Below are 25,619 nucleotides of genomic sequence, written 5' to 3'. Positions count from 1 at the left end.
TATAAAAGACAAAATATAATAATTAGGCATATAGGAAGTAAAATTAACTACATTCAATCATACCAAAAGAAAGTCACCTTGCATCAGATTCATCCAACCTGACATTAATTCTCAGCATGATACAGTGGAAAAGAACACTGATTCGAGTCAGAGGACCTAGGTTTAAATCTCACCTCTGTGTATCCTGGGGTAAATCACTTAACCTCTCTGGGCTTCAATTTCCTCATCTGTAAAATGAGGGGGTAGGACCAGATGGCTCCTGCAAACACTTCTAGCTACAGTCTCTGACACTGGTATTAAGAGATATTAAGGGGGAAAGTATGCTGGCTGCCCTTAACATCAACCTCAAAAGCTTAAAAATATGACCTAACCTTTCTGACAGAAGCCATCTTATTTCTAAATATTAAAACCGAAAACCTTTGCTATCGATACTTAATTCATACCCCCTCTTAAGCTCTATGTTCCAGCCAAACAAGACCACTCAGTGGTTCCCATCCATAGCCAAGACACTTTCCATGCCTTTGCTCATGTTGTTACCTATGCCTTCTAGTCTTCACCTCCATCTCTGAATTAGTTTTTTAAATGGCTTTATTTTTTAAACTATTTTTACAAGCAGTTGTTTTTCTCCAACCTTCAATAAATAGTCATAGTTCAGCAAAACAAATCCCTGCATTGGCCATGTCCAAATATAGATTTTAAGTCCATCACCATCCTGACAGGACATGGGTGGCATGATTCATTCTCAGTCCTCTGGACTTCTTCCTCTGACACTCTTCATATCATCATTTATGGTACAATAATAGGCCATTAAATTTATATACCACAATTTACTTAGCCATTCCCCAATAGGTGGGCAACCTCTTAGTTTCCAGGTGGGGGTACTATGAAAAGAGTTGCTACAATTGTTTGTATGTATGAGTCTTCAATGGCCTAGTAACGGTATAGTTGGATCAAAGAATATGTCCAGTTTGGTAACTTTGGGGGCATAATTCCAAATTGTTTTCCAGAATGGTTCAACTAATTCGCTGATCTACCAACAATGCATTGATGCCTATTTTTCTACAGCCCCTACAACATGTCATTTTTCTCATCATCTTTGCCAGGCTGATGGGTGTTAGGCAGAGCCTCAGAGTTGTTATAATTTCCACCTCATTAATTACTAGTGATTTGGAACATTTTTTCACAAGGTGTTATATTTCTTCCTTTGAAAACTGCCTGTTCATATTCTTTGACAACTTGGTTATTGGGGAATGGTTCTTAGTCTCATAAATTTGAATCACTTCCTTATATAACTTGGGTATGAGACTTTTATCAGAGAAACTTACCACAGATATTTTTTCTAGTTATGTTTCCCTTCTAATTTTCACTGCATTAGGTTTGTGCAAAATCTTGATAGTATATAATTAAAATTGCCCATTTTTCTGTGATCCTCTCCCACTTGTTCAGTCATAACCTCTTCCTCTGTCTATAAATATGAAAGGCAAATTCCATGCTCTTCTAATTGGTGATGTCATCCTTTATGTCTTAAGCCACGGATCTGTGGTAACCGTGAGATAGACTTATAGCTAGTTTTTGCCAGACTGCTTTCCAATTTAACAAACAGATTTTGTCAAATTGTGAGTCCTCTTTCCAGTAACTAGGGTCTTTGAATGTATTCAATACTACGTTACTAAGTTTGTTTGCTACAGTACGTTATGTACATGATCAGTTCCATTGATTGACATATCCCTAGACCAGTACTAAACTGTTATTACTGTTTTGTAGATCTGGTACTGCTATGCCCCCTTTCTTGCCACATTTTTAAAAATTATTATCCTTGCAGTTCTCAGCCTTTTGTTCTACCATTCATTGTTGTTCAGTCATGTCCAATTCTTTGTGACCCCATTTGGGGTTTTCTTGGCAAAGATATTGAAGTAGTTTTCCATTTCCTTCTCCAGTTCATTTCACAGATGAGGAAACCAAGGCAAACAAGATTAAGTGACAGGCCCAATACTCAGGAAGATGAGCATTCCTGATTCCTAGCCCAGTGCTTTCTCCACCACAATACCTAGCTGCCCTCATTCCATAATAAGAATTTCATTATTATTTTTTCTAACTTTATAAAATAACTTTTTGGTAAAGCACTCATCAAATGTACATAGTACAATCATTTCTATTATATTGGCTCAACCTACCCATGTGCTAGTCCTATTTCTCAAATTATTTTGTTCTGCCATAATTTCTGTAGGGTTTTACACTTGGATTCATGTGGTTCCTGGATATATTTGGGTATTTACACTCCCAAATATTTCATACCATCTGTAGTTATTCTGAATAGAATTCCTTTTTTTAGCTCTTCCTGATGGATTTTGTTGGTAGGCATTTTGATAATATGTATGGATTTATTTTTTATACTGCAATTTTGCTGGTTATTGTTTGAATTAACTTTTTGGTTGACTCTTTAGGATTTCCTAAATAAACTGTCATCGGCAAAAAATGATTTTTTCCCTCTTTTTCCTTATACTTAGTACTTCAATTTCTATTTCTTATCTTATCGCTATCATTAACATTTATCAGACTATGTTAAATAGTTAAAGGTGACAATCAGCATTCTTTCTTTACTCTTGATCTTACTGGGAAAACTACTGACTTTTCTACATTACATTATGTTTGCTTTTCATTTTAGATGGATATTATTTACTAAATTAAGGAAAGAACTATTTCTATGCTTTCTAGTGTTTTTTAAACAGAAATGGGTGTTGAATCATGTCAAAGGATTTTTCCACCTCTGTTGAAACAGTAATATGGTTTTTATTGTTTATATTAATAACATGATTTATGTTTATAGTCTTCATTACATTGAACCAACCCTGCCTTCCCGAAATAAACTCAACCTAGTCATAGTATATAATCTTTCTAGTATGTCAGCAAATTATTAGTATTTTATTTAAAAGTTTTACATTGGTGTTTACTAGGGATATTGGTCTATGGTTTTCTTTTACTTTGTCTCTCTGGTTTCAGTATTAAAAACCATATTCATATTCACAGAAATAAATTGGAAGGATGCCTTTATCTCCTATAATTGTAAATAGTTTTTATAATATTGGAATTCATTGTTTTTTAGATGTTTGGTAGAATTTACTTGTAAATCCATCTGGTCCTAGAATTTCTTTCTTTGGGAATTCATTTATGGCTTGTTCAATTTCTTTTTTCTGAAACTAGGTTATTTAAACTATTTCTTCTTTGTTGGTCTTATACGGATTAACAAATTTTATATTTCTGTAAATATTCATTTCCTCTAAATGATTGATTTTATTATCATATAACTGAAAAAATTAGTTTCTGATTAATTTCTTTCATTTCTCCTTCAATTGTTGTAAATGCTCCTTTTTCATTTTTGATGTAATTTGGTTTTCTGATTTTTTTTAGCAAACTAGTCGATTTTTTTAATCACTTTTTTCCTTTAAAAATTGCTCTTATTTTCATTTATCAATTCAATCATCCTTTTAATCTCTTAATTTTCAGAATTTCTAAATTATTGCTTATAGGGGATTATTCAAGTTTTTTCAGTTGAATGCCCAATTCATTGACTTATTTCTTTTACTGATTAAAGCACTTAAGAGATATTCATTTTTTTTTCCTCTGAGATGCTTTAGTTGCATACCCTAAGCCTTAGGGCCTAACGCAGGCCTACATAGGCTGCTTGTAGCCCACCAAAGCAACCCACAGGCTGAAAGTTGTGTAGGCCTAGCCTAAGGTTTTGTAGGTTGTCTTATAATTGTTATATTCTTTGATGAAATTTTCTATTTTTTCTATAACTCGTTCTTTAAACCAACAATTTTTAAAATTGTTATTTAATTTCCAATTATTTTTTAATTTTTTCCTTGAGGGTCCTTAATTGAATATAATTTTTATTGAACTGTATCAGTAAACTACATATTTGGTACTTTTGCTTTTCTGCATTTTTATAAGGATTTTATGCCTCTAATATATGGTCAGTTATTGTAAAGGTGCCATGTGCAACTTAAAAGTACATACATTCATCTCTAATATTAATTAGTAACCACCAGGAATCTATCATCTCTAATTTTTTGAAGTTCTATTCAGGTCCTTAATTTCTTTCTTGTTTATCTTTTGGTTATATTTGTCTAGACTTGCAAGTGGTACATTGAGATTCTCCACTATTATGGTTTCACTTTTTCTCTTTCCAAATCAATTAATTTTTCCTTTAAGTGTTTGGATGCTATGCTATATGGTGCATATAAATTAAGTACTGATATTGATTTGTTATCTATGGCACATTTAAGTATAATGTAATCACTCTGCTTATCTCTTTTTAAGTGACTTTTTACTGTAGGCTTTTGTTTTGAGTTCAGTTGAAGCATAATTTTGCTCCAATCCCTCATTTTAATTCCATGTGAATCTTTATGTTTTAAATATATTTCTTATAAGCAACATATTGTTGCATTCTATTTTCTACGCCATTCTGCTATTCTCTTTTTTTTTTTTAAATGGCTGAATTCATCCCCTTCACATTCATGGTTTTGATTGATAATTATGTATTTCCCTCCATGTTGACCTCTTGTATTTCTTCCTCTCTGCTCCCATCCCTCTGTTTACAAAGAAAAAGCAGGTAGAGTAAAACAGAGAGAGTTTGTGTAACACTTGAGATCTATACATAAAGCAGCCTGTTTCTGCTCTATTGCAGCTTTTCTCTTCCCCTTGCCTCACCCCTAATCCCAAAATTTTACTCTTTTTCCTTTCAATTTTTGCTTCCAGATATTCCAATAATTCTTGGATTATCTCTTCTTGAGCTGTTTTCCAGGTCAGTTTTAATATTACATCTTATATTTTCTTCTGGGGTTTTTTTTTTCAGTTCTGTGATTTTGTTTTAATATTTCTTATTGTCCCATTCTCAGGATGTTCAGTTCCTGGCTCAGGTTTTCTTCTTCTCTTCTAAGGAATCAGTTTTTCTTGATATTTTTCCCCTTCAGCCATCCCATTTTATATCTTTTGTTTCATTCTTCCCAATAGTTCTTACTGTCCTTGTGGCCAGGATTTTTTTTTCTCCCAGGATTAATTTGTATTTGTTATGGGGTCACTTTCTTCCACAGTGTTTACCTCCTGGTATCTCTCAGTCTAAGACTGAGACTTAGACTCTAAAAATCTCCTCCCTCATCATGTTCAGTGTGTTCCATAGTTTGCTTACCTGTGCCTGGGTCAGGCTCCACTCCTGCACCCCTAAAATGGAGGGTAGATCCTACCTGGTCCCAAGTGTGATGGCCAAGAACAGGTCCCTCCTTCAAGAGCCTCTAGGGTTGTTGTGGGCTATGTTCTTCCGAGGCTGGCCCTCATGCCACAGGGGTCTGAGATCACCCTCTGCACTTGACTCTGCCTGAAGCTGCCTCCTGTTGTTGGGCTCAGGGCTTCAGGGTATGGAGCCCTTCTCCTGCCACTGTGCTCTGGGTTATGCTGGACCTCTCCAGTTGCCTTAGGATTGCACCATGCTTTGGACTTGTCTACTTCAGGGTTCTTGACAGATTCCAGTGGTCATTCTGTGCACTGTATACTGAATAGAAGAGTCTACAAAGAATTCTCCTTATTTTTCCAGTTAATGATCCGTTTTTAGCTTTTACTGAAGTAGGGGAGAGGAGGGATTTGTCTTCTTCTAGGTCCTATTATGCCGTGCCATCTTCCCACAGCCCTCTACTTCTGAATTCCTAACTAGCTCCAATGCACCTCCTCTGTGAAGCTTTCTCTGATCATTCTAGAATATGACCTTTCACCTGTACTCTCACATAACACTTTGACACATACTTATCACATCATAATAATATATGTTTTTACTATATAATAAATATACTTGTCATAAATTTTATTTACATGTATATATAGACATATATTTACATAGCTATTTGTAATATAATCCTATTTAACTAAGTTCCATAAGAGTAACAATATAGGTTTGACAGCTATAATGATGAGAACTTAATTGAATTTTCTTTTTCCCCAAGTGCCTAGTACACAGGCTTGTGCACATGGCAAACATTATATCTGCAGAAGTGAATTATATCATGAGCACTCAGAAAAGAAAATGGTGAACACTAAGAATTGGCATGGATTTCCTAAGTGTAATTCATGTCAAAACTAACCTAATTTTCTTTTTTTTTTTGGTGAGGTTATTGGGCTGGTAGGCAAATAGAATAATGTAGATAGTGTATGTTGACTTCATCAAGGCATTTAACAAAGTCTCTCTCTCTCTCTCTCTCTCTCTCTTTTTTTTTTGGCAAGGCAATGGGGTTAAGTGACTTGCCCAGGGTCACACAGCTAGTAAGTGTCAAGTGTCTGAGGCCAGATTTGAACTCAGGTCTTCCTGAATCCAGGGCTTGTGCTCTATCTACTGTGCCATCTAGCTGCCCCAACAAAGTCTCTTACAATAGCCCTGTGAATATCATGGAGAAATGTGGGTGATCATATAGTCAAAGGAATTTTTTTATGATATCCTTGTAGATATGATGTACAAATATGAATGGGATGAAAGTCAGTCAATTAGCACTTACTAAGTACCTGCTGTTTGCTAGGCAGTGTTCGAAGGGCTGAAAAGGAAAAAACAGTCCTTGTTCTCATGAAGCCAACAGCCTAATAGAGGAAACATGTAAACAACCGTGTACAGACAAGATATATACAGGATAAATTCAGAGTAGTCTCCAAGGGAAGGCACTAACATTAAGGACCGGGAAAGGCTAAGTAGATCTGAAAGTAACTGCAGAGAGGTGGTAATTGAATAGAGACCACCAAGTAAAACAGTATAGAGGGAGAAGAGCCCTAGGCACCCTCATTGGAAATGGGCAGGACATGGATGAAGATTCAGCAGAGAAGCCAGAAAAGGAGCAGTCAGACAGGCAGGAGGAAAACCAAGAAGGAGTAGTGTCACAAAAACCTAGAATGAGGAAAGTAGAGAGGAAGGCGGTAGACAGTGTCAAAAGCTACAGAGAAGTCAAGGATACAGATTGAGAAAAGGTGATTAGAACTGGCAATTAGGAGATTAATCTCCCTGGCCTTGGGTGAAAGAGATCAGAAGTTACACTATAAACAGTTAAGTAGAAAAGAAAGAAGGTGGAGGCACCTACCTTGGTGAGATTCCCTTCTTGAGAAGTTTGGGTAGGAGAGATATAGAACAATAGCTAGAGAGAATGGATGGTTCATTTGAGGGTTTTTAAAGGATGAGACACATAGGCATATTTACAGGCAGTAAGGAAGAAGCCAACTAACAGGTACCGACAGAAGATTAGGGATGATAGAGGAGGCAATCTGGAGAAGACAGAATGGAATGGAATCACTTGTGCATGTAGGGGGTTTGCTAATTTAGCAAGAAGGGTTACCTCTTATGTGAAACAGGAGTGAAGGAAGAAATAATGGCATCACATCTGAGTGATGTGAGATAAGGAACAGGGAAGAAAAGGAAGATCTCTGCAAATGACCTAATTTTTTTTAGTGAAATATGAGGCAAGGTTCTCATCTAAGGGTGGACAACTGGGAGCTATGAGAGGTTAGGTTCAGTCATTTTTGGTCATATCAACTCTCCATGGCCCTATTTGGGGTTTTCTTGGCAAAGATACTAGAGTAGTTTGCTATTTCCTTCTCCAGCTCATTTATAGATGAGAAACTGATGCATATGGGTTAAGTGATTTGCCCAGGGTTACACAGCTAGCAAGTGTCTGAAGCTGAATTTGAACTCAGGAAGAGGATTCTTCCTGACTCCAGGCCTAGCACTCTATCCACTGCTCCACCTAGCAGGGTTTGGAAAGATGAATTGATTAGGGAGGTATAAAATGCTTGCCTTGCCACAGTGAGGGCCCAGATGAGATTATGTAACATAAACTCATAGTGGACCCAGTCAGCACATTTTTGTGATTTTCTCCAGCTTTTTTTTTTTTTAGTAGTACATAAATAGGAATGAAGGCAAGGGACTCAAGATTAGAGGATTAACAAGTGTAGTTGGGTACAAGGGTAGCATGGGGTAGAGGGATCAGAGGTCATAATACAGATGAAGAACACAGTTTGGGTGGCAAGGCAGGGAAAGAGGTGGAATGAAAACAGATTATAACCAGATAAAAGAACTTCAGAGTTCATGAACATGGATGTGGAACACTTGTAGGTGATGGAAAGATCAAGCGAATAATCATCTCTGTATGAAGCTGAGGTAGGGCAGAGGAGTAGTAGGTTGTGTGAAATTAGTAAGCTAAGGAATTGGGAGGTTAGGTATTTGAGGGAGTGTCAATATGTACACAGTAAATCCCCTAGTCTGAGGACAGGTGTTAAGGAGAAGAGAAAGACTGTGAGCTAGGCACCGAACTCTCTGAGGAAGGAAGGAGAGTGTCCAAAGGAATATGGACAACAGCTCCCAGAATCTTGATACATATGGGCCATACATAGAGATTGGAGAGATTACTGAGTGACAGAGGCAAAGGAAGGACCTGGAAGTGGCAGTGAGAAGCAAGGAGTAATTCACCTCCCCTGCCTCTAGCGGGTTGGCAATGAGGGGTGGAAAACATGTATGAGTAAGAGAGATACGATGCTAGGAAGAATAGCTGAGTCCTCAGAAGGGAGCCAGATCTCATGGTGGACGGACAGAGAAAGGAGAAAAGATCTAAGATAAAATTTAGTTTGTCACCTAATATAGAGGCCTTCCAGAGAGCATAGAAGAATGGTTGGGTGGCTTGAAAGCTGAAGGTTTGAGGTTGGGTTGAGGAAGATGAGAATCAGGGAAAGAACAGTGGTGGATAGAGAGCAGGGTTTGAACAATAGCATCCTGGGGTTCAGAATAATGGGGATAGAGTGGCTATGACAGGGTGGAAGCATGTTAATCATTGAAAGGGAAGTGAAGGGAAGAGAATAAGCATTTTTATAGCCCCTACTATGCACCAGGAACTATGTTAAGTGCTTTTACAAATATTAGAATATTTGATCCTTACAACAAGCCTGAGATGTAGGTGCTGTTCTATCTCCATTTTACAATTTTTACACAATTGAGGGAACTGAGGCAGGCAGAGGTTAAGTGACTTGCCTAGGGTCACACAGCCACTAAATGTCTGAGGATGCTTTTGAACTCAGCTTTTCCTGGCTCTACGCCCACTGCTCTATCCACTGTGCCACCTTAGCTGCCTCACTGAAAAATGAATTCATGTAGGTTATTATTGTCCATATGGAAATTTGGACTCCAGTGATAGATAATCAAATAAATCTGTAACTGAGTGAACCACCATACCCAAAGAGCGCTGATTAAAGGATTAGTGTCAGCCTAGTGAGAAGCCATAGGGCTCTGCATTTGAATCTGTTCTGTTCAACCCTTTAATTAATGGCTTGAATGAGAAAGTAGAAGGCATGCTTTTCAAATATGCAGAAGACAGAAAGTTGGGAGGGATGGTTAATGAGGTAAATGTCAGAATCAAAATTCAAAAACATTTGGACAGGTTAGCATGATGAGCAGAAACTAAAATGATATAATGTGAAGTCCTACAATTAAATTGAAATAATTATACAAACACAGGAATAGGGAGGAAGAAACTTTATATGAAAAAGACCTAGGACTTTTATTTGGATATCAACTCAATATGAGTCAATGGTGTGATGGGACTGCCCAACATACTAACATAATTTTAGGCTATTGGAAGTATATATATGAAAGGAGGGAGTTAATGGTCCCATCCAATTCTGTAATGGTCAAATGGTATTTGGAATACTGTGCCAACTTCTGGATGAAACATTTTAGAGGAATATTAACAAACCAAAGAGAATACAGACGTGGGTGACCAGGATAGGTCTGGAAACTATCATATAAAGAATAACCAAAGAAACTGGGAATGTTTAAACTGGAAAAGAGAAGACTTGGGTAGGACAAAATCACTATCTTCAAATACTTGAAAAATTGTCATCTGGAAGTGGATTAGATTTATTTTGCATAGTTCTACAAGGGAACAAGAATGATTGATGAGAGTTTAGGGAAGACTATCATATCAACAGAACCTTAACAGGTAGATCCATTTCAAAACAGAATGGGCTACCTTGCAGAATAGCTAGCTACCCACCACCTTGAAGTATTTAAGCAAATGATGCCATCTGTTAGGGATGTTGTACAGGCAACTGGGTTGGAAAATGAACTACATGGTCTCTAAGGTTCCTTCCAATTTTAAGATTCTATGATTCTAGGTTCAGTAGTTTAGTTATTTTTCAGTTGCATATAACTCTTTGTGAACCCACTTGGGGTTTTCTTGGCAAAGATGCTGGAGTGGTCTGCTATTTCCTCCTTCACCTCATTTTACAGATGAGGAAACTGAGGGAAACAGTGTTAAGTGACATGCCCAGAGTCAGCACAGCTAATAAATGTCTGAGGTCAGATATGAACTTAGATCTTCCTGACTCTAGGCCAACTGCTCTATCTACTGCCCTACCTAGCTATCCCACGATTCTAGGTAAATGTACTCAATAATAAGTGTTAGAATTTTTAAAAAATTCAGTTGGTTGTGACAGCCTGTCTCTTCCACAGTACAAAAATCTAGATATGATTTAGGATTCAACATGTATAGGAGAGAAGTTCATAAGGCATAAGGATGTTCTTATATTGATTTATATATTTTTAAACTTCTATTTGACGACAAAAAGTGTAGAGAAATTAAGAATATTTTTGATGAGAGTGAAAAAGGAGAGTGTAAAAGTTGGCTTGAAGCTTAACATAAAAAAATTAAGATCTTGGCAAATGGTCCCATCATTTCCTGGCAAATAAAGGAAGAAGCAATGGAAGCAGTGTCAGATTTTATATTCTTGGCCTCAAAGATCACTGCAGACAGAGACTGCACCCATGAAATTAAAAGATGCTTGCTCTTTGGAAAGAAAGCTATGACAAACCTGGACAGCATAGTAAAAAGCAGAGACATCACCTTGCCAACAAAGGTCCATATAGTCAAAACTGTGGTTTTTCCAGTAGCAATGTATGGCTGTGAGAGTTGGACTATAAGGAAAACTGAGCACCACAGAAATGATGCTTTCAATTGTGGTTCTAGAAAAGATTTCTGAAAGGCCCTTGGATAGCAAGGGGATCAAATCAATCAATACTTAAAGAAATTAAGTAAGGCTACTCACTGGAAAGTCAAATATTGAAACTGAAGCTTAAATACTTTGGCCACATAATGAGAAGATGGGATTCATTAGAAAAGACCCTGATACTGGGAAAGATTGAAGGCAAAAAAACGGGACCAAAAAAAAGAGGATGAGAGGGATAGATGGTGTCATGGAAACAATCAACATGAACTTAGATTCTGAGAGACTGTGGAGGATAAAGGGTCCTGGTGTCCATGGGATCACGAAGAGTTGGACACAATGGAGTGAATGAACACAACAATAACCTCTTATTTTAACAAGTATTTTAAAAGACGTAACAGGTCACATTTTGAATTTATATGCAAATAAGTCTAATAACTTCTGCCCATCCCCAAAGCTCATGGGGATGCTTGTCTGCAATATAAAATTGTTACCATACCAGGCTTGCAATATAAGACTGAAACTCAATCACTGCTCATCTCAAGCTCAAGAATGAATGCTACAGGAGCAGCTAGGTGGCACACTGGATAGAACACCCGGACTTGGAGTCAGAAGGACCTGTGTTCAAATTTGGCCTCAGACACATAACACTCACTAGCTGTGTGATTCTGGGCAAGTCACTTAACCCCAATTGCCTCACCAAAAAAAAAAAAAAAAAAGAAAAAAGTAAAGAAAGAGGAAAAAAAAGAATGTTACAGCAGCATGGAACAGTGAAAAGAACATTGACTATAGCGTCAAAGGAGCTGGGTTCAAATCCCACCTCTGAGGCTTACTACCTATGTGATACTGGGTAAATCACTTAACCTCCCTAAGTCTCAATTTCCTCATCTGCAAAATGTGGGGGTCAAATTAAAAGGCCTCTGAGGTCCCTTCCAATTCTAGATCATGATCCTATTAGCCATCTCTAAAAAGAAAAAAAAAGGAACTATCTGTTCTTGGGGCAAACTTGTCCACCAATTTTTATAAAAGGTAGGGAAGAAATAACTTTAAAATATGAAACAAAGCAAAATATATTATTTACCTGTGATAAGTGTTTTTCACTTGTGTGTCTGGATTAGATGAAAAAAGAAAAGAAACTGTTTAAAAAAAGAGAATAATTATATAATAATGTGTTAATGTAGTTCAATACCCAAAAAAGCAAATAAAATAAAATGAAAACCTGAGTTGTTCAGTACTGCCAAATAAGCCTGCAATAAAATTCTTAAATCTTAAGATTTTCCAATTTTCTAAATACAAAATTGTCAGGATCATTATTTTTCAAAACTTTAGATTCATATTATCTTTATATTTTATTAATTATTTGAAAAGGCTCAGATCAGAATTATATAAGTGACAGATTGGGGTTAAGGTGCTTTTTTGGTTTGGCTTTTGCATTTTGTTAAGATGAAAAACAAAAGAAAGCACTGAGGCTAATCACCTTTTCAAAGAAAAAAGTCTTTTGCTAACAATGAAGTTGTTTTAATTAAATCTTAATTTGCTTTATTTGCTTTATTGTACCTTGTATCATCTTCTCCAGTCTGTGTTGTAACATTCCTAGATGTTGAGAAAAATAGTAAAAGCAAAATAATTACACATTTTGCAGAATACTTCCTTACATTACAGCATTAAGATAAGTTGAATACAAATCTACCATTACAATGCTAATTTTAAAATTCACTCTATCTTCTTAGAGCATTTTTGTATTCTTAAGTACATGATAAGTGAACATTTGTGTTTACTGCACAGAGTGTATAAACATGAATTTATAAAAAGAAAGGAGATGAGCCTTATTTAGCTAAAATTAACACTGCTAACATTATTACTAATGCATTTCCAATGAAGCAAAAGAAATGATAATTATAGTTAGTCCTGTTCAGACTAATGCACTGAAGCACTTTTAAAAAATAAAAACAGAAAATCTCCCCAAAATAATAAAGTACAACAAAAATATCTTTTTTGGCTGGTAAAACTCAGGCTTAAAATATTCCATACAAAAATTCAAACCATTTTTTTTACCCTTTGAACAGCTAAATTATAGTTTTCCCTCATATAAATTAGCAATAAAGTTGTTGTTTTTCTGTTTTTGCCTTTTTTTTTTCCAAGAAAAAGAACAGTACAAATCTTAAGAGATAGAAAGATTATTTGAATAGGTAACTGGAGCTCAATCATTTTATAGTTTATTAAAGTAACTCCAGAAATGTTAAAAACTGTTGTGAATGTGTCTTGGGTTCATTTTAAATTCATTTCAGGTTTGCCTATTGGTAATACCATCTAATTAGAAATGCTATTTTCCCTCTGAAATAAGCATTATCTAGTATTAACTCTCTCTTTTTAGCAACAGTAACGTACTAATTTTCTTCAGTGTTAGCTATTTCCTGTTTAAATCAGACATGGTGTTTTCTTTTGCAATGTGGAAATACGTTTTGCATGATTTCACATGTATAATCAATATAATATTGCTTGCCTTCTCAAGGGATGGGAGAGGGGTAGGAGGAGAGAATTTGGAACTCAAATTTTTAAAAAATGAATGTTAAATTCTTTTTTTGCATATAATTGGGAAACAGTTAATAAAGATAAATAAAAATATATTAAAATACACACAAAAAACTCCGCCATGTTCAATCAAGACTTACAACATTATTTTTATCTGACAAATGTAAAATGAGTTTTCTATAATGATTTCTTAGAAAACAAGTTATTCTCAAAGATGGAGATGAATGAATATGTACATATATCTTTTTCAGTAGATACAATTCATTTGACAAATATTAAGCGGCTACTATGTGCAAGGGACAGTGTTAGGATCTGGGGATTCAAAGATAAAATAGTCTCTGACCTCAATGAGCTTACGGAGGGTTAAGTGTGGAGGACACGCTATATACAAGAAGAAAAAAAAAAACACAAAGAATGAAACACAAAGAATCACAGGAGCAAAGAGGAGCTTCAGACAAAGTGCTTAAGGAAAATTTGCAGAGGGAAAAAATACCATGGGCGGGGGAGTGGGGACGGGATCAGTAAAGGCTTTTTTAAGGTGTCCTTGCGCTGCACCTTGAAGAGAAGGATTCTAAAAGTCAGAAATGAGGAGGGTAGGCACAGCCTAAGCAAATGTATGGAAGTAGGAGATGACATGTTGAATTCAAAGAATACCTAATAGGCTAGTTCACTAGAACATCAAGGGAAGTAATGTGAAATAAAGCTGGAAATGAAGTCAGGTTGTGGAAAGCCTTAAGATACCAAGCAAAGAAGTTTGTATTTCATCTTAGAAGTAACAAGGAGTCACAGAAGGTTTTTGAGCATGGAAATGCCCCAGACACACCAATTATTTTGGTAGTGTGTAAAGGGTGGTCCGAATAATGAAATATTATATCATAGGAGATGACAAATATGACACAAAGAAACACAGGAGAATTTGTATGAGTTGATATAGAGCAAAGCAAGTCGATCAGGAGAACAATATATACAGTGACTATAATAATGTAAAAAAACAAAACAAAACAGTGCTAAAAAGCAGCCAAAACTCAACTCAATCGTAAGGACAGATCTTTACGCTGGAGGGCAGATGATACTTTCCTTTTTTTTCAAAAGAGAGATGATGGATTCTAGCTGCAGAATGCTTGCTGCACATGTTGTCAGACAGGGCTGCCATGTCAGTAGGTTTTGGTTAACTTTTTGTTTAAAGTAGAGTTCTGGGGGGGATGGTGATATATTAGGAAATGACTGTCGTATCAAAACAAAAGAGCGCAATAAAATAAAAAAGGATACACAAAGATAGGAGGCCATCCATTTTATTCTTAGGTCTCAGGTTTTGTCTCCTCTGAATTTCTGGTTATCTCCATTGCTACCTTCCGACAACACTGTAGCTATTCTTTGTGGCATCTAATGTGGTGACTACATATAGGCACAGTTTTCTCTTTCCTCTTTCCTTTTCAGTTTAAGGCCCTTTTGATTAGATTCACAAGATACCAGGCAAATACTATAAAGCCAGTCTTCGTAAGTTCATGCCCTATCTGACTAAGAACTTGTCATTCCAGCATTTTAAGACACGAGCCTTAAATCCAAATTCCAGACTCAATTTTCTTAATCAGCTGTTGTCTTCCCAAATTTGCCTTTCTCCTCTGAAGTCTTTGACTTATAATTTGTCCCAATGTGAATCATCAGAAATGGATAATAGTCTTCTAGATTGCAAAGTACTGGGAGGTCATCTTGTCTTATGCTCCAATGAGTAGATCTATTATCAGGGAATAGATGCCTCAGTACTACCAGCATAAAGTCACCAATCACTGCTATTTGTCTCTTCTTCCTCTGACCCTTAAGGCATAAGCCTTCACCTGGCAGCCCCAGTGGATCCACATGATCATTCCCTGAAGGACAAAACACTGTCCTCTGACAGTCCAGATCCCTCTCTTCCAGAAGACCTAACATGTTACTTAGCTCCAAGTATTCCTTCTTTCATTCCTTCACAGCAGGACATTCGTACACCCTCCAACCTCTTTCCCTTTGCTTTTTCAGGTCCTTTTTCTTGTTTTGGCCTTTCCATTTTCTAAAGAAACACTTCGTTCTCCTAGACTACCTTAAGAGTGGAAAGGTATTCTTCGACCTCCTTTAGCTTTTCTTCTTGAGAAAGATCAACTTGAGTACAGATCACATTTCCTTGGTCCTGGCAGAAAAGACAAACTTTACACACTTCTTATAGGTCACCAAACAATTTTTGCTGCTTTGCATACTTTCTAGAAACGAAGTTCACATTTATATAGTGCTTTAAGATTTACAAAGCACTTTACATACATTATCCCCATGGCAGCCTTCTACAGCAGGGACTATTATCTCATTTTACAGATGAGGAAACTGAGGTTCATAGAAGTTATAGAACTTGCCCAAGGTCACATAGTCCATAAGTGTCAAATGATAGAACAGAAATCTACGTCTTCCTAACTTAAGTCCTGGGCTCTGGTCCTGTTTGTAGCACTAGTCACTGAATCTCTTGGAGAATTCATTTCATGAGAGCCATAACAAACTTCCTTTCCCTTGCCTTAACTTTCTTGAATTCTTTTCTGTTCTTCCTACTCCTCCCTTTCAGGTTCCTCTCCTGTCCTTTCTCTTCCTTGGGTCCTTCTCCTTCCATTCTTTTTGTTGTCCTTCTCCTGAGTCCTACTTTTCCTTTTCAGGTACACCCTTATCCTCCATCAGCTCAAATTGCTTCTTTCTACCCTAGAACTTTTCCTCCTCTCCTTCAGGTTTGAGTTCTCCCAAATTTTCTTTCTCCTAGTTCATTCTCTGACCTTTTTTTCAACTCCAAATCCCTCAAAATCTCCTTCCTAATTCCTTATTCTTTAACTAGAGTTCTTTGTCTATTCCTTCTCCTTTTTTTATCCTTACTGCTTGGAGCCTTTATCTTCATTCAGAGGATCAGTTCAGAAATAGCCTACCCAATATAAAAAGTCTTTCCCAAACCCCCTAGTTGTTAATGTTCTCTTTTTCATCAATTACCTTGTACTGATTTATTTGTGTACATGTTGTATCAGATTAGGAGCTTCTTGAGGGACAGAGACTTTTATTTTTCTTTTTTGTATCCCCAGGACCTAGGACAGTGCCTTGCACTTGGGTGCTTAACAATTACTGATTTAAATTAAACAGTAACAATAGTTGAATCCTGGAGAGTATGTAAGTTAATTTTAGGAGAACACAGAAGAGCAAATAGATGGCAATTGAGCTTTGGAGGACACCCAGAGTTAGGCGGCAAAAAGAGGCCTCAAGATATAGGCAGAGAGGAGGAGGTATTTATTATTGTAGCATATTTACTGAGAAGTTGTAACAACCAAAATCCATGGAAAAGAGAAGTAACAGGGATTTTGCTTCACTCAATACCGTTTAGTTTTATAGAAGTAATGTTTTATTCAGAATGTTTGTGGTCCTTCCTCAAACTTTCTTTGTTCTAAAAACTAGTTTGGAATATTTGGTATGTGATAGGGGTGTATGCTAGTCCAGAAACCTCAAAAGCAACTCTTCCTACCTGGAGATACAGAGAAAGACAAAAGTAGTCCCTGTCAGTTTTTAAGATCAATTTTGAGAAACTGCCTTTCTTGAAAACTGAAAGGTTCATGTTAAGGATCAGACAAACAGAAAGTAACCATAGGGTGAGAGGGAAGCTTTGCAAATGCACAATCTGGACAAAAGATGGTTACCATTACTGCCACTACCACCAGCCTCATCCCCATCCTACCCCATCCCCATTCCTACTCACTACCCTAAGAACTATTTCCAGCAAGTAGATGGCATAGTGGATACAGCTCTAGGCCTGGAGTTGGGAAGACTTGGGTTCAAATAAGGCCTCAACCACTTACTAGCTGTATGACCCTGGGCATGTCACTTAATCTCTGTTTGTCTCAGTTTCCTAAATTGTAAAATGAGAATAATGATAGCAGCTACCTCCCATGGTAGTTACTAGAATCAAATGAGACAATAATTGGAAAGTGCTTAGCACAGTGCCTGGCACATAGGAGGCACTTAATCAATTTCTGTTCCCTTCCCCCACTTAATCATCAGTACAGGACATGCCAAAAAGAGGTACTTGGAATTGGTCCTCCCTATTACTACTCATGGATTTACACTTTAAAAACTAAGAAAGTAAAAAAATGTGGCATCTGTCTTAGAGTGCCAGACTTTGTCACACTGACATCAAGAACCCCTTCTACTATATATACTTTGATATTTGAATGAAATTTCTCTAAGAAAAACAATGCTCTCAGAATTAAATCAGGAGACTAATAGATTACAAAGTCACATTACAGTCCAATTTGGCTAGGAATAGCCTTCAAACATAGTTATATCATATTCACTTCAAAAAAAAAGGCAATTTCAGATTACCTGAGCAGTTGATTTAGGGCAAAAACTGCTATCTCTAGGAAAAATGAGGTTAAGGCCCAAACCTGTGATTTCAGTAGTATAGAAAACTACCAGTTGAGGAAATGCCTCTACCAGTATAAGATGGCACCTTCTCTGCAACTTAATCATAGAGAATTACCTAGAACAGATAGTTTTAAGTAGCTTAGCCAAGGTCACAGAGCCAGTACACATCAGAAGCAGGACTCGACCTTGATTTTCCTGGCTATAAGGTCAGTTCTCTGTCTACTACATCGTGGTTCCTCTGTTATTATTCATAGAAAATTTGATTAATAGAATAATGTAATCTATTTCTTTGGGGTATAAAAATATTTAGAACTTAAATTCAAATAGTTCAGTCCAGGGACAGGAAATGGGAGACCTGAATTACACAGAGATTTTGTATAAGTTCAGTCATTGATTCTGTGACCCAAAAGTAAATCCCACAAGCACTTTTTTTTCTAGCTTCTACACCAGTAAACAAGAATGATAAGTGACTGCACCTACCTCACAGAGATACTAGGAGGATAAAAGGGGAAAAAATTGTTATTAGGCAGAAATACATTGTACAAATCCAAAGAATTATTATTTTCTATGCATCAGAGAATACTTATTTGCTGAGTACACTATGTTGCTCCACAAGCCCTCCAGATTCTCTCTCTAAATAAAAACCTTGGGGGCAGCTAGGTGGCACAGTGGACAGAGCACTGGCTCTGGAGTCGGGAGGACCTGAGTTCAAATACGGCCTCAGACACATAACACTTACTAGCTGTGTGACCCTGGGCAAGTACTTAACCCTGCTGCCTAACCCAAACCCCCCCCCTCCAAAAAAACAAACAAACAAACAAACAAACAATAAATAAATAAATGAAAAGCTTGCTGGAGGCCTATACAGGTAGTTCTAACACCTTCCTCTAAGGATCATCCAGAAAACTGAAGTCATGAGAGTGATAGGCCATTCAGGGCTTGAGATGTTTCTCATGCTGCCTTCAAAGAAGAGGGAGAAGGAAATGTTTTTACTCATCCAGAAGTAGAATTGTTATATTCCACTCCATTCCCACTTCTCCCCCAAAAATAGAATACCATTTCCCTTTATTTTATTTCAAGTCCTAGGTCACTAGGGTAGGGAACCTGTAGCCTTGAAGTCCCATGTGGCTCAAATTCAGTCAAAGGGCCTCACTTGAGGACCTAGAGGGACACATGGGGCTTTGAGGCTGCAGGTTCCCCACCCCTGGTCTGTGTCTTATTAAAATGTGATTGATGCACTATTCCCTGCTTGTTGCCACTGAGATCTTTTTGGTGAGTATTCAAAGAACCAAGAACCAGGCTTGTTTGCCTTGACCCATCCAGGATCCCAATCTTTAATAGGTGAAAATATTTAAAAGAAAATATTAGTACATTCATTCAATAATTCATTAGACAGGTTTAAAGTCATAGCATTTGAGGACCAACATAAAATATTTTGCCTATCCAGTAATACAATAAATATGCTTTCAATGTCTTTGAATGTTCTGATTTTAACAAAATGTTAATGTTCTGAATGTTCTGATTTTAACAAATACATTCAAAAATTTTCCTTCACTTATATAACTAATAATTAGTGGGTCAGTAGCATATGTAAAAGACAGGCATTATTATAGTTTGATACCTTTTTACTGGTCCAAGGGCGCCCTCTGTCTGAGTGCTGAAAAAAGTTCAAAGCCAAATGAAAGCATTTGAGTCAGATAAACTATTAAGTGCAATTCCATGAGAATGTTCTTTTTTTTAAATCAGAGATGGTTCGTATTCAAAAACAAGAAGTGCTATTTCATTGGCAACCAAGGAGGCAGTCTAAGACAAGGTTGCTAGAATTCACTCTTTTGTTCTTTTGATCACTAATTGTAGACTCCTTCCTAAATACAAACCAAGGTAAGGCCTAGCTAAGCAGTCATCTAAATAATTCTAGGAAAAACACACCATGCTTTTAGCAGATTTGTTATTTGGTAATTTACAATTACCATATAATAATGAAATTATTGCCTTAAATAAATAACCTAGCTAATTTAATTAATTTTACATTTTGCTCTGATCATATACATTTGTGAATATTAGCTTCTTAATTTAACAGAAAGATGAATATTATTATAATCAAACATTTGAGTGTCCACTGTATGCAAGCTGCTGTCCTAGGTGCTAGTGACATAGACAGTGAGAAACACGGTCACTGCTCTCACTAGAATTTATAATCTACTTGGGTAGACAAAGACATATAGAAAAAAAGATAAATAATAATACAATGTAGTAAATAATGCTAAATGAATAGGCCCCTAAATGTCACTGGCTTCTTTTTACACTATATACTAGCACTTAATTCAATTCAAAAAATGCTTATAAAATACCTTTCACTCCTCCCACTCATCTGGACTCATACTTTATGGAGAAAAGACAAACCATCACCATGACCTCCCTTCTGCTTCCCTACTCTAAATCTCAAAACTGAAAACCTTATTACCCATTCACCCTCTTCCTTTGCTCCAGTCTTTACCAAAGAGGTGGCACTCTTCTGGCCAAGACCAAATCTTTCACTTTGCTCATGATCCAATCCTCCTCTGCCTCCAGCAGCTTGCCCCCACAGCCATCACCATCCCTCTCTAATTTTTCATCTCATCTGATTTGCTGGACCTTACCCCACTGCCCACAAACATGTGCACATCTTTAAACTCCTAGACATTTGACTCTACAATCTCCTTATCATATTATTTCTCCCCTCTTTCCCAGCCAAACCCTTAGAAAAAGCTATCTATACTCATTACCCTTACTTTATTTCCTCAAATACACCACTAACTCCACTAAAATCGCTCTTTTAAACGGGTTAGCAATAATTTCTTAATTGCCACATCCACCGGCACAGTGCCTGGGCACACAGAACAAGCACTTAATAAATGCTTGTTTCCTTCCCTTCTTTCTGTTCTCATCCTTCTTGACTTCTCCACAGTACCCACCATTGTTGTATACTCCTCTCATGACACAACTCTCTTTGTGACCAATATGACTCCATTGCCCGCTACTCTCCTTCACGTGTGCCATCTTTCATCCTGAACTACTTGCTGTTCTTTATACCTAATGGTCCACTTTCCATCTGCATGCCTTTGCCCAGGCTGTTCCCCACACGCTCCCTCCTCATCTTTGCCTCGTAAAATCCTAACTTCCACTGAGACTCAGCTTAAGTGCCCCTCTGAAAGCACAGGGTTTTTTCACTTTTTTGGTGCCATGGAGCCCTTTGGAAGTCTGGTAGAATCTATAGATGCCTTCTCAGAATACTATTTTAAATGCATAAAATAAGAAACACAATATTACAAAGGAAATTAATTATATTGAAATGCAGTTAAAATGTTAAAAACAAGTTCACAGACCCTAGGCCAAAGACCCTATAAAGGAAGCTGAGGGTGCCTGCTCTGGTCGTTAGGTCCTAGGCCAGCTACCCTGTAGATGTTTTACATTTACTGATCTATGAAGATAGACTTTTCCCCTCCAATACAACAAGCTCGTCAAGGGCAGGACTTCTTCCTCAGGTTTTAATCTCTAGAGCCTACCGAGTACCTAGCATCTAGGAGGAGCTTAGGAAACATTTAGTGAATTGAATTGAAGGCACTGTGCCAAGAACCTTGCATGCAAAGGCAAAAACAAACAATCATTGCCTTCAAGGAGCTTATATTACTATCCTCAGGATTTGAAAAGCTGTGATATGTTCTACTAGCCCCTAAGGCAGTACTTTTATATAACTTACATTAAAATACATTACTTCAAAACATATTTGAGAGAATATGCTTCCATACTATTAGCTGAATGTAATCTATATAATAAGGGCCTACTTTAAGTGAATTTAGTCTGTTTCAAGTGACAATATAAGAAAATAGCATATATCATACAATAAATGTATATGTAAAGTGCTCTGTAAATTTTAAAATATATAAATGCAAGTTATTATTAATGACATCATTATCAGTAGTTAGGTATTGCATCTTATTAAGATTACAAAATACTAGTGAGCTGAAAAAAAATCCTACTAATAGTCCTGACCAAAAGATTTCTATCATCTACTTCATTCTAATAGGAAAAAAACAAAGTTCTATCATAAATACCTTTTAGCATAGATGACTTTAAATTAATTTTGTTTTTAATTAGGAGTTTTCTAGGACTTACCTTACATTGTTTGCCTGTTCCCTTGGTATATTATTATCTAAAATGGTGAAAATTATTTCATTATATTATAATTTATACATTTAACACAGAAAGTATCCAGAAAGTCTTACTTCAATACAAGAAACCTGCAAAATATTTATGGCCTCAAATGTAATATCCCCAGGCCTTTGGATTGGTGAATGCCTGGAATTCCCTCCTCATTTCTGTCCCTCAGTTTCCCTGGTTTCCTCCAGTCTCAGCTCAAACATCACCTTTTTCAGTAGACAGTTCCTGGTCTCCCCAGTGGCTAGTTCTTCTCCCCTCTGAGATGACCTTCCATCTACTCTGTAGATGTCTTGTATGTACCTAGTTATCAACATCTTCAATGGCAGGGACTATTTTTGCCTTTCTCTGTATCTCCAGAACTTAGCATAATGCATGGTAGACAGTAAGAGCTTAATAAGTGCTTGTTGAATAGAAAATAAACATTGCAAAATTATAAAGGACAAGCATAGTCCCAAAGAAGAGATATGAGAAAACATCTCCCTCTACTTCCTTGCAGAGGTGGGAGGTCAATGGGTGTGGAATATTGCATATATTTTCAGATTTTTTTCAATGTATTGTTCATTTTTGCTGCTTTTTATTCTATTTTCTTTTTAAAATTATAAATGTGAATATATGTACATACATAAATATGATTTTTTGGGAGGGGAGAGGAAGGATACAGAGGGAAATTTAGGTGAGGTTAAAGACAAAGGATATCAATACAATTTATTTTTTAAAAAATATTTGTTAAGTGATTTTAACTAAAGCTTTCATGAATATAGGCATATTTGATAATACTTTTTTATAATATGCACCTTTGATGATACTATTTTAAAATAGGATGTATTCATAAAATAAAATGTATTCAAGCAGGGAACTAAAGTTGCAAGACCAGCATATAACAGAGGTGGGGAACCTTCGACCTTGAGACCACATGTGGCCTTCTAGGTCCTTAGGTGTGGCCTTTTGACTGAGTCCAAGTTTAACAGAACAAATTCTTTTATTAAGGGGATTTGTTCTGTGAAGTTTGGATTCAGTCAAAGGGTGGTACTTGAGGACCTAGAGGGCCACATGTGGCCTTAAGGCTGCAGGTTCCCCACCTCTTGGCTAGAACATAAAGTATTTGTCTTCTTAACAAGAAATAGTACTTGATAAACAATGTTTTATATGGCATTAACTCAAACTTTAGAAATTTGAAATTTGTATTAATTCTCAAAGGGGCTAATCTGAATTTTGCTTTTATACTTGCTACCAAAAAGGAATTTATAAACAAATGAATGACAAGAAAGACAGACAAGGATGAGTGAGATACTTTAAAAGTATTCAGTTGTATAAATTATCTTCTATGCTTATTTGTATATACTTTTGCTCAGTCTTATTAAATCACTTCTCTATGGTCTAGAGAGAAAATCTTCTCTATCGTCTTACTCGAAAGAAACAACTGCTAAAAGCTAAATGTGAGAGATGCCATTTGTTTTAAAACATTCTAAATACTAGATTTTCCAAGATTAACCTTTCTCCCATTAGTCCCAATTAATGACAGCATAATAAAAGGTAACTGAAAACACTAAAACTATCTGGGAGAAGACAGCACTAAAGCTATGAAGAAATCTCTGAAACTGCACAGCTCTTTACTGTAATATAGGTCAAGATGCTTCCACAATAGGACTGGCTAATGACAATATAAAAAAGCTTATTGTTCTAATTCGCAGTAAATAAAATAATAAATCTTAACAAAAGGATTCAGAGAACCATTATATTTAGAGAGATATGTAAGTCCATTTTTTTCAATCTTTAAAAAAACTCACACTCATCATTAAGAAGCTCTGTGTCTTGATACTAAAAGGGAAAGACAATACATTTCAACATGTAATAATGCTAAGTGTCAACACTGGTTAGATACAGTACTTTTTGTCACAATGCATGTGTACATGTACATGTATACATGGACAATAGATGTAAACTAATCAATCTTCACTATACCACTGTAAGAAATGACGTATTACTTCACATTTTTTTTAAAAATAGGGGGGAAACTACTCAGGATTCATGTTACCCAAGATTATAACATAACACGAAAGATACCTGACCTACTTCTAAAGAGGATTATTAGCAAGCACTTGGATCTCTATGAGTCTAGTTTGTAGGGGAGGGGGAGAAGAAAAGTAAAAGGAGTTGATAGGTAAGAGCAGGTAAAAGAAATGAATAAAGGATTAGGCAAAAATGGGCTTGGGGGGAAATACTCGAGGGAAGTAGTATTAAGGGAAGGCAGACAACTTTCCCTCACTTTTTCCCTCCCCAGCTTTGATCCTCACTTCCACTAGCACACTTGGCTAAGGCATAAAAAGATAAAGAGCTAAGTGACCATACTTACCCAAAAATTGGTGACATTTAAATAATTTGATATCTCACTAGACAGCCTCTCAATCTCACTACATATGGGAAAGAAAATACAATGTGATAGACATTACATCTTGATGTTAACATTTTATGAACTCTGAGTTCTGTTAATTATTTTTTTTAGATAATGGATCTTTCTTATTTGTGGTAGCTATGTTTTTATTTTACACCAGTTTGGCCTGTCAACACAAACGATAGAATCACAAACCTTCAGAGTAGGAAGAGAGCTTAGAAGAAATGTTGCCCAACTCCCTCATTTTAGAGATGATGAAATTGAGGCCCAGAATCATTAAATGACTTGACTAGTTACACAGTTTGTGTTAGAGCCAGGAATCAAAACCAAATCTTCTACAATTGTTCTCAGGGATAATGTTTTAAAGTAGATATTTCTAGAAAATTGCTCAGTCATTTTAGAGACTATTTACACCAGCCTGAGCATGTCTATAATCCTTACGGAGGGTGTGGGTGGTAGATGACTTGAGTTTGGAAGTTCTGAGCTCTAAAACCCATCAGGTGTCCATATTAAATCTAGAACCAAAATGGTTAGTCCCTGGGAGAGTGGAGCCACCAGGCTGCCAAAGAACGGGTGAACCAGCGAAGTTTAGAAATGGAACAGGTCAAAGTTTCTCCCAGGCAGATTAGTGGTATGACCAGCCCAGGAGTGGCTGCTGCATGTGCAGCCCAAAAGAAAACCCCCTCTCAAAAAAAAAAAAAATCCAACACAGAAGGAAACAATTTAATGTAAGGTAATACTTACTTTTCATATTCTTCTTTCTTTAATGCCCAATCTAGATAGAAAAGATTAACATTCACTAATTTGCTTATTAAAATTCAATGCAAAAACAGCCAAAGCAAGTTATACATAGTATATACAATATAAATATATACACAGGAGTTCATCAAATGCTTGTTGACAAAAGTCAAACAGTCAGACAAGAAGAGATATGAGGAAGAGTGAAAGAAGACTATCAAAAGACCTTCTACATTAATGGTTAACCATTTTTTCCTCTGTGGTCCATGTGACAAAGCAAAAAAAAAAACCAAAACAAAACCAACCTGCAGATCAACTTCCCTACATG

General features: G+C 36.5%; 1 protein-coding gene across 1 annotated transcript in view; it reads right to left on the bottom strand.

The window, feature by feature from the left end:
* LOC114043448 overlaps nt 1–25,619 on the bottom strand; it is a 32,444-nt gene that overhangs the window by 118 nt on the left and 6,707 nt on the right. Inside the window, exons 9-16 of the mRNA XM_027862595.1 lie at nt 25,298–25,328; nt 24,515–24,572; nt 23,949–23,979; nt 22,117–22,153; nt 19,583–19,618; nt 18,442–18,453; nt 12,574–12,609; nt 12,098–12,125 (exon numbers count right to left, since the gene is read on the bottom strand). Of these exons, the coding sequence (XP_027718396.1) occupies nt 12,098–12,125; nt 12,574–12,609; nt 18,442–18,453; nt 19,583–19,618; nt 22,117–22,153; nt 23,949–23,979; nt 24,515–24,572; nt 25,298–25,328 (269 nt within the window). The remainder of the gene's footprint in view (nt 1–12,097; nt 12,126–12,573; nt 12,610–18,441; nt 18,454–19,582; nt 19,619–22,116; nt 22,154–23,948; nt 23,980–24,514; nt 24,573–25,297; nt 25,329–25,619) is intronic.

This window comes from Vombatus ursinus, unplaced genomic scaffold (genome assembly GCF_900497805.2).
Source record: "Vombatus ursinus unplaced genomic scaffold, bare-nosed wombat genome assembly UNPS02014768.1, whole genome shotgun sequence".
Classification (NCBI taxonomy): Eukaryota; Metazoa; Chordata; class Mammalia; order Diprotodontia; family Vombatidae; genus Vombatus; species Vombatus ursinus.
The sequence above is the reverse complement of the archived record's forward strand: the minus strand, read 5'-3'. Positions and strand labels throughout refer to the sequence as shown.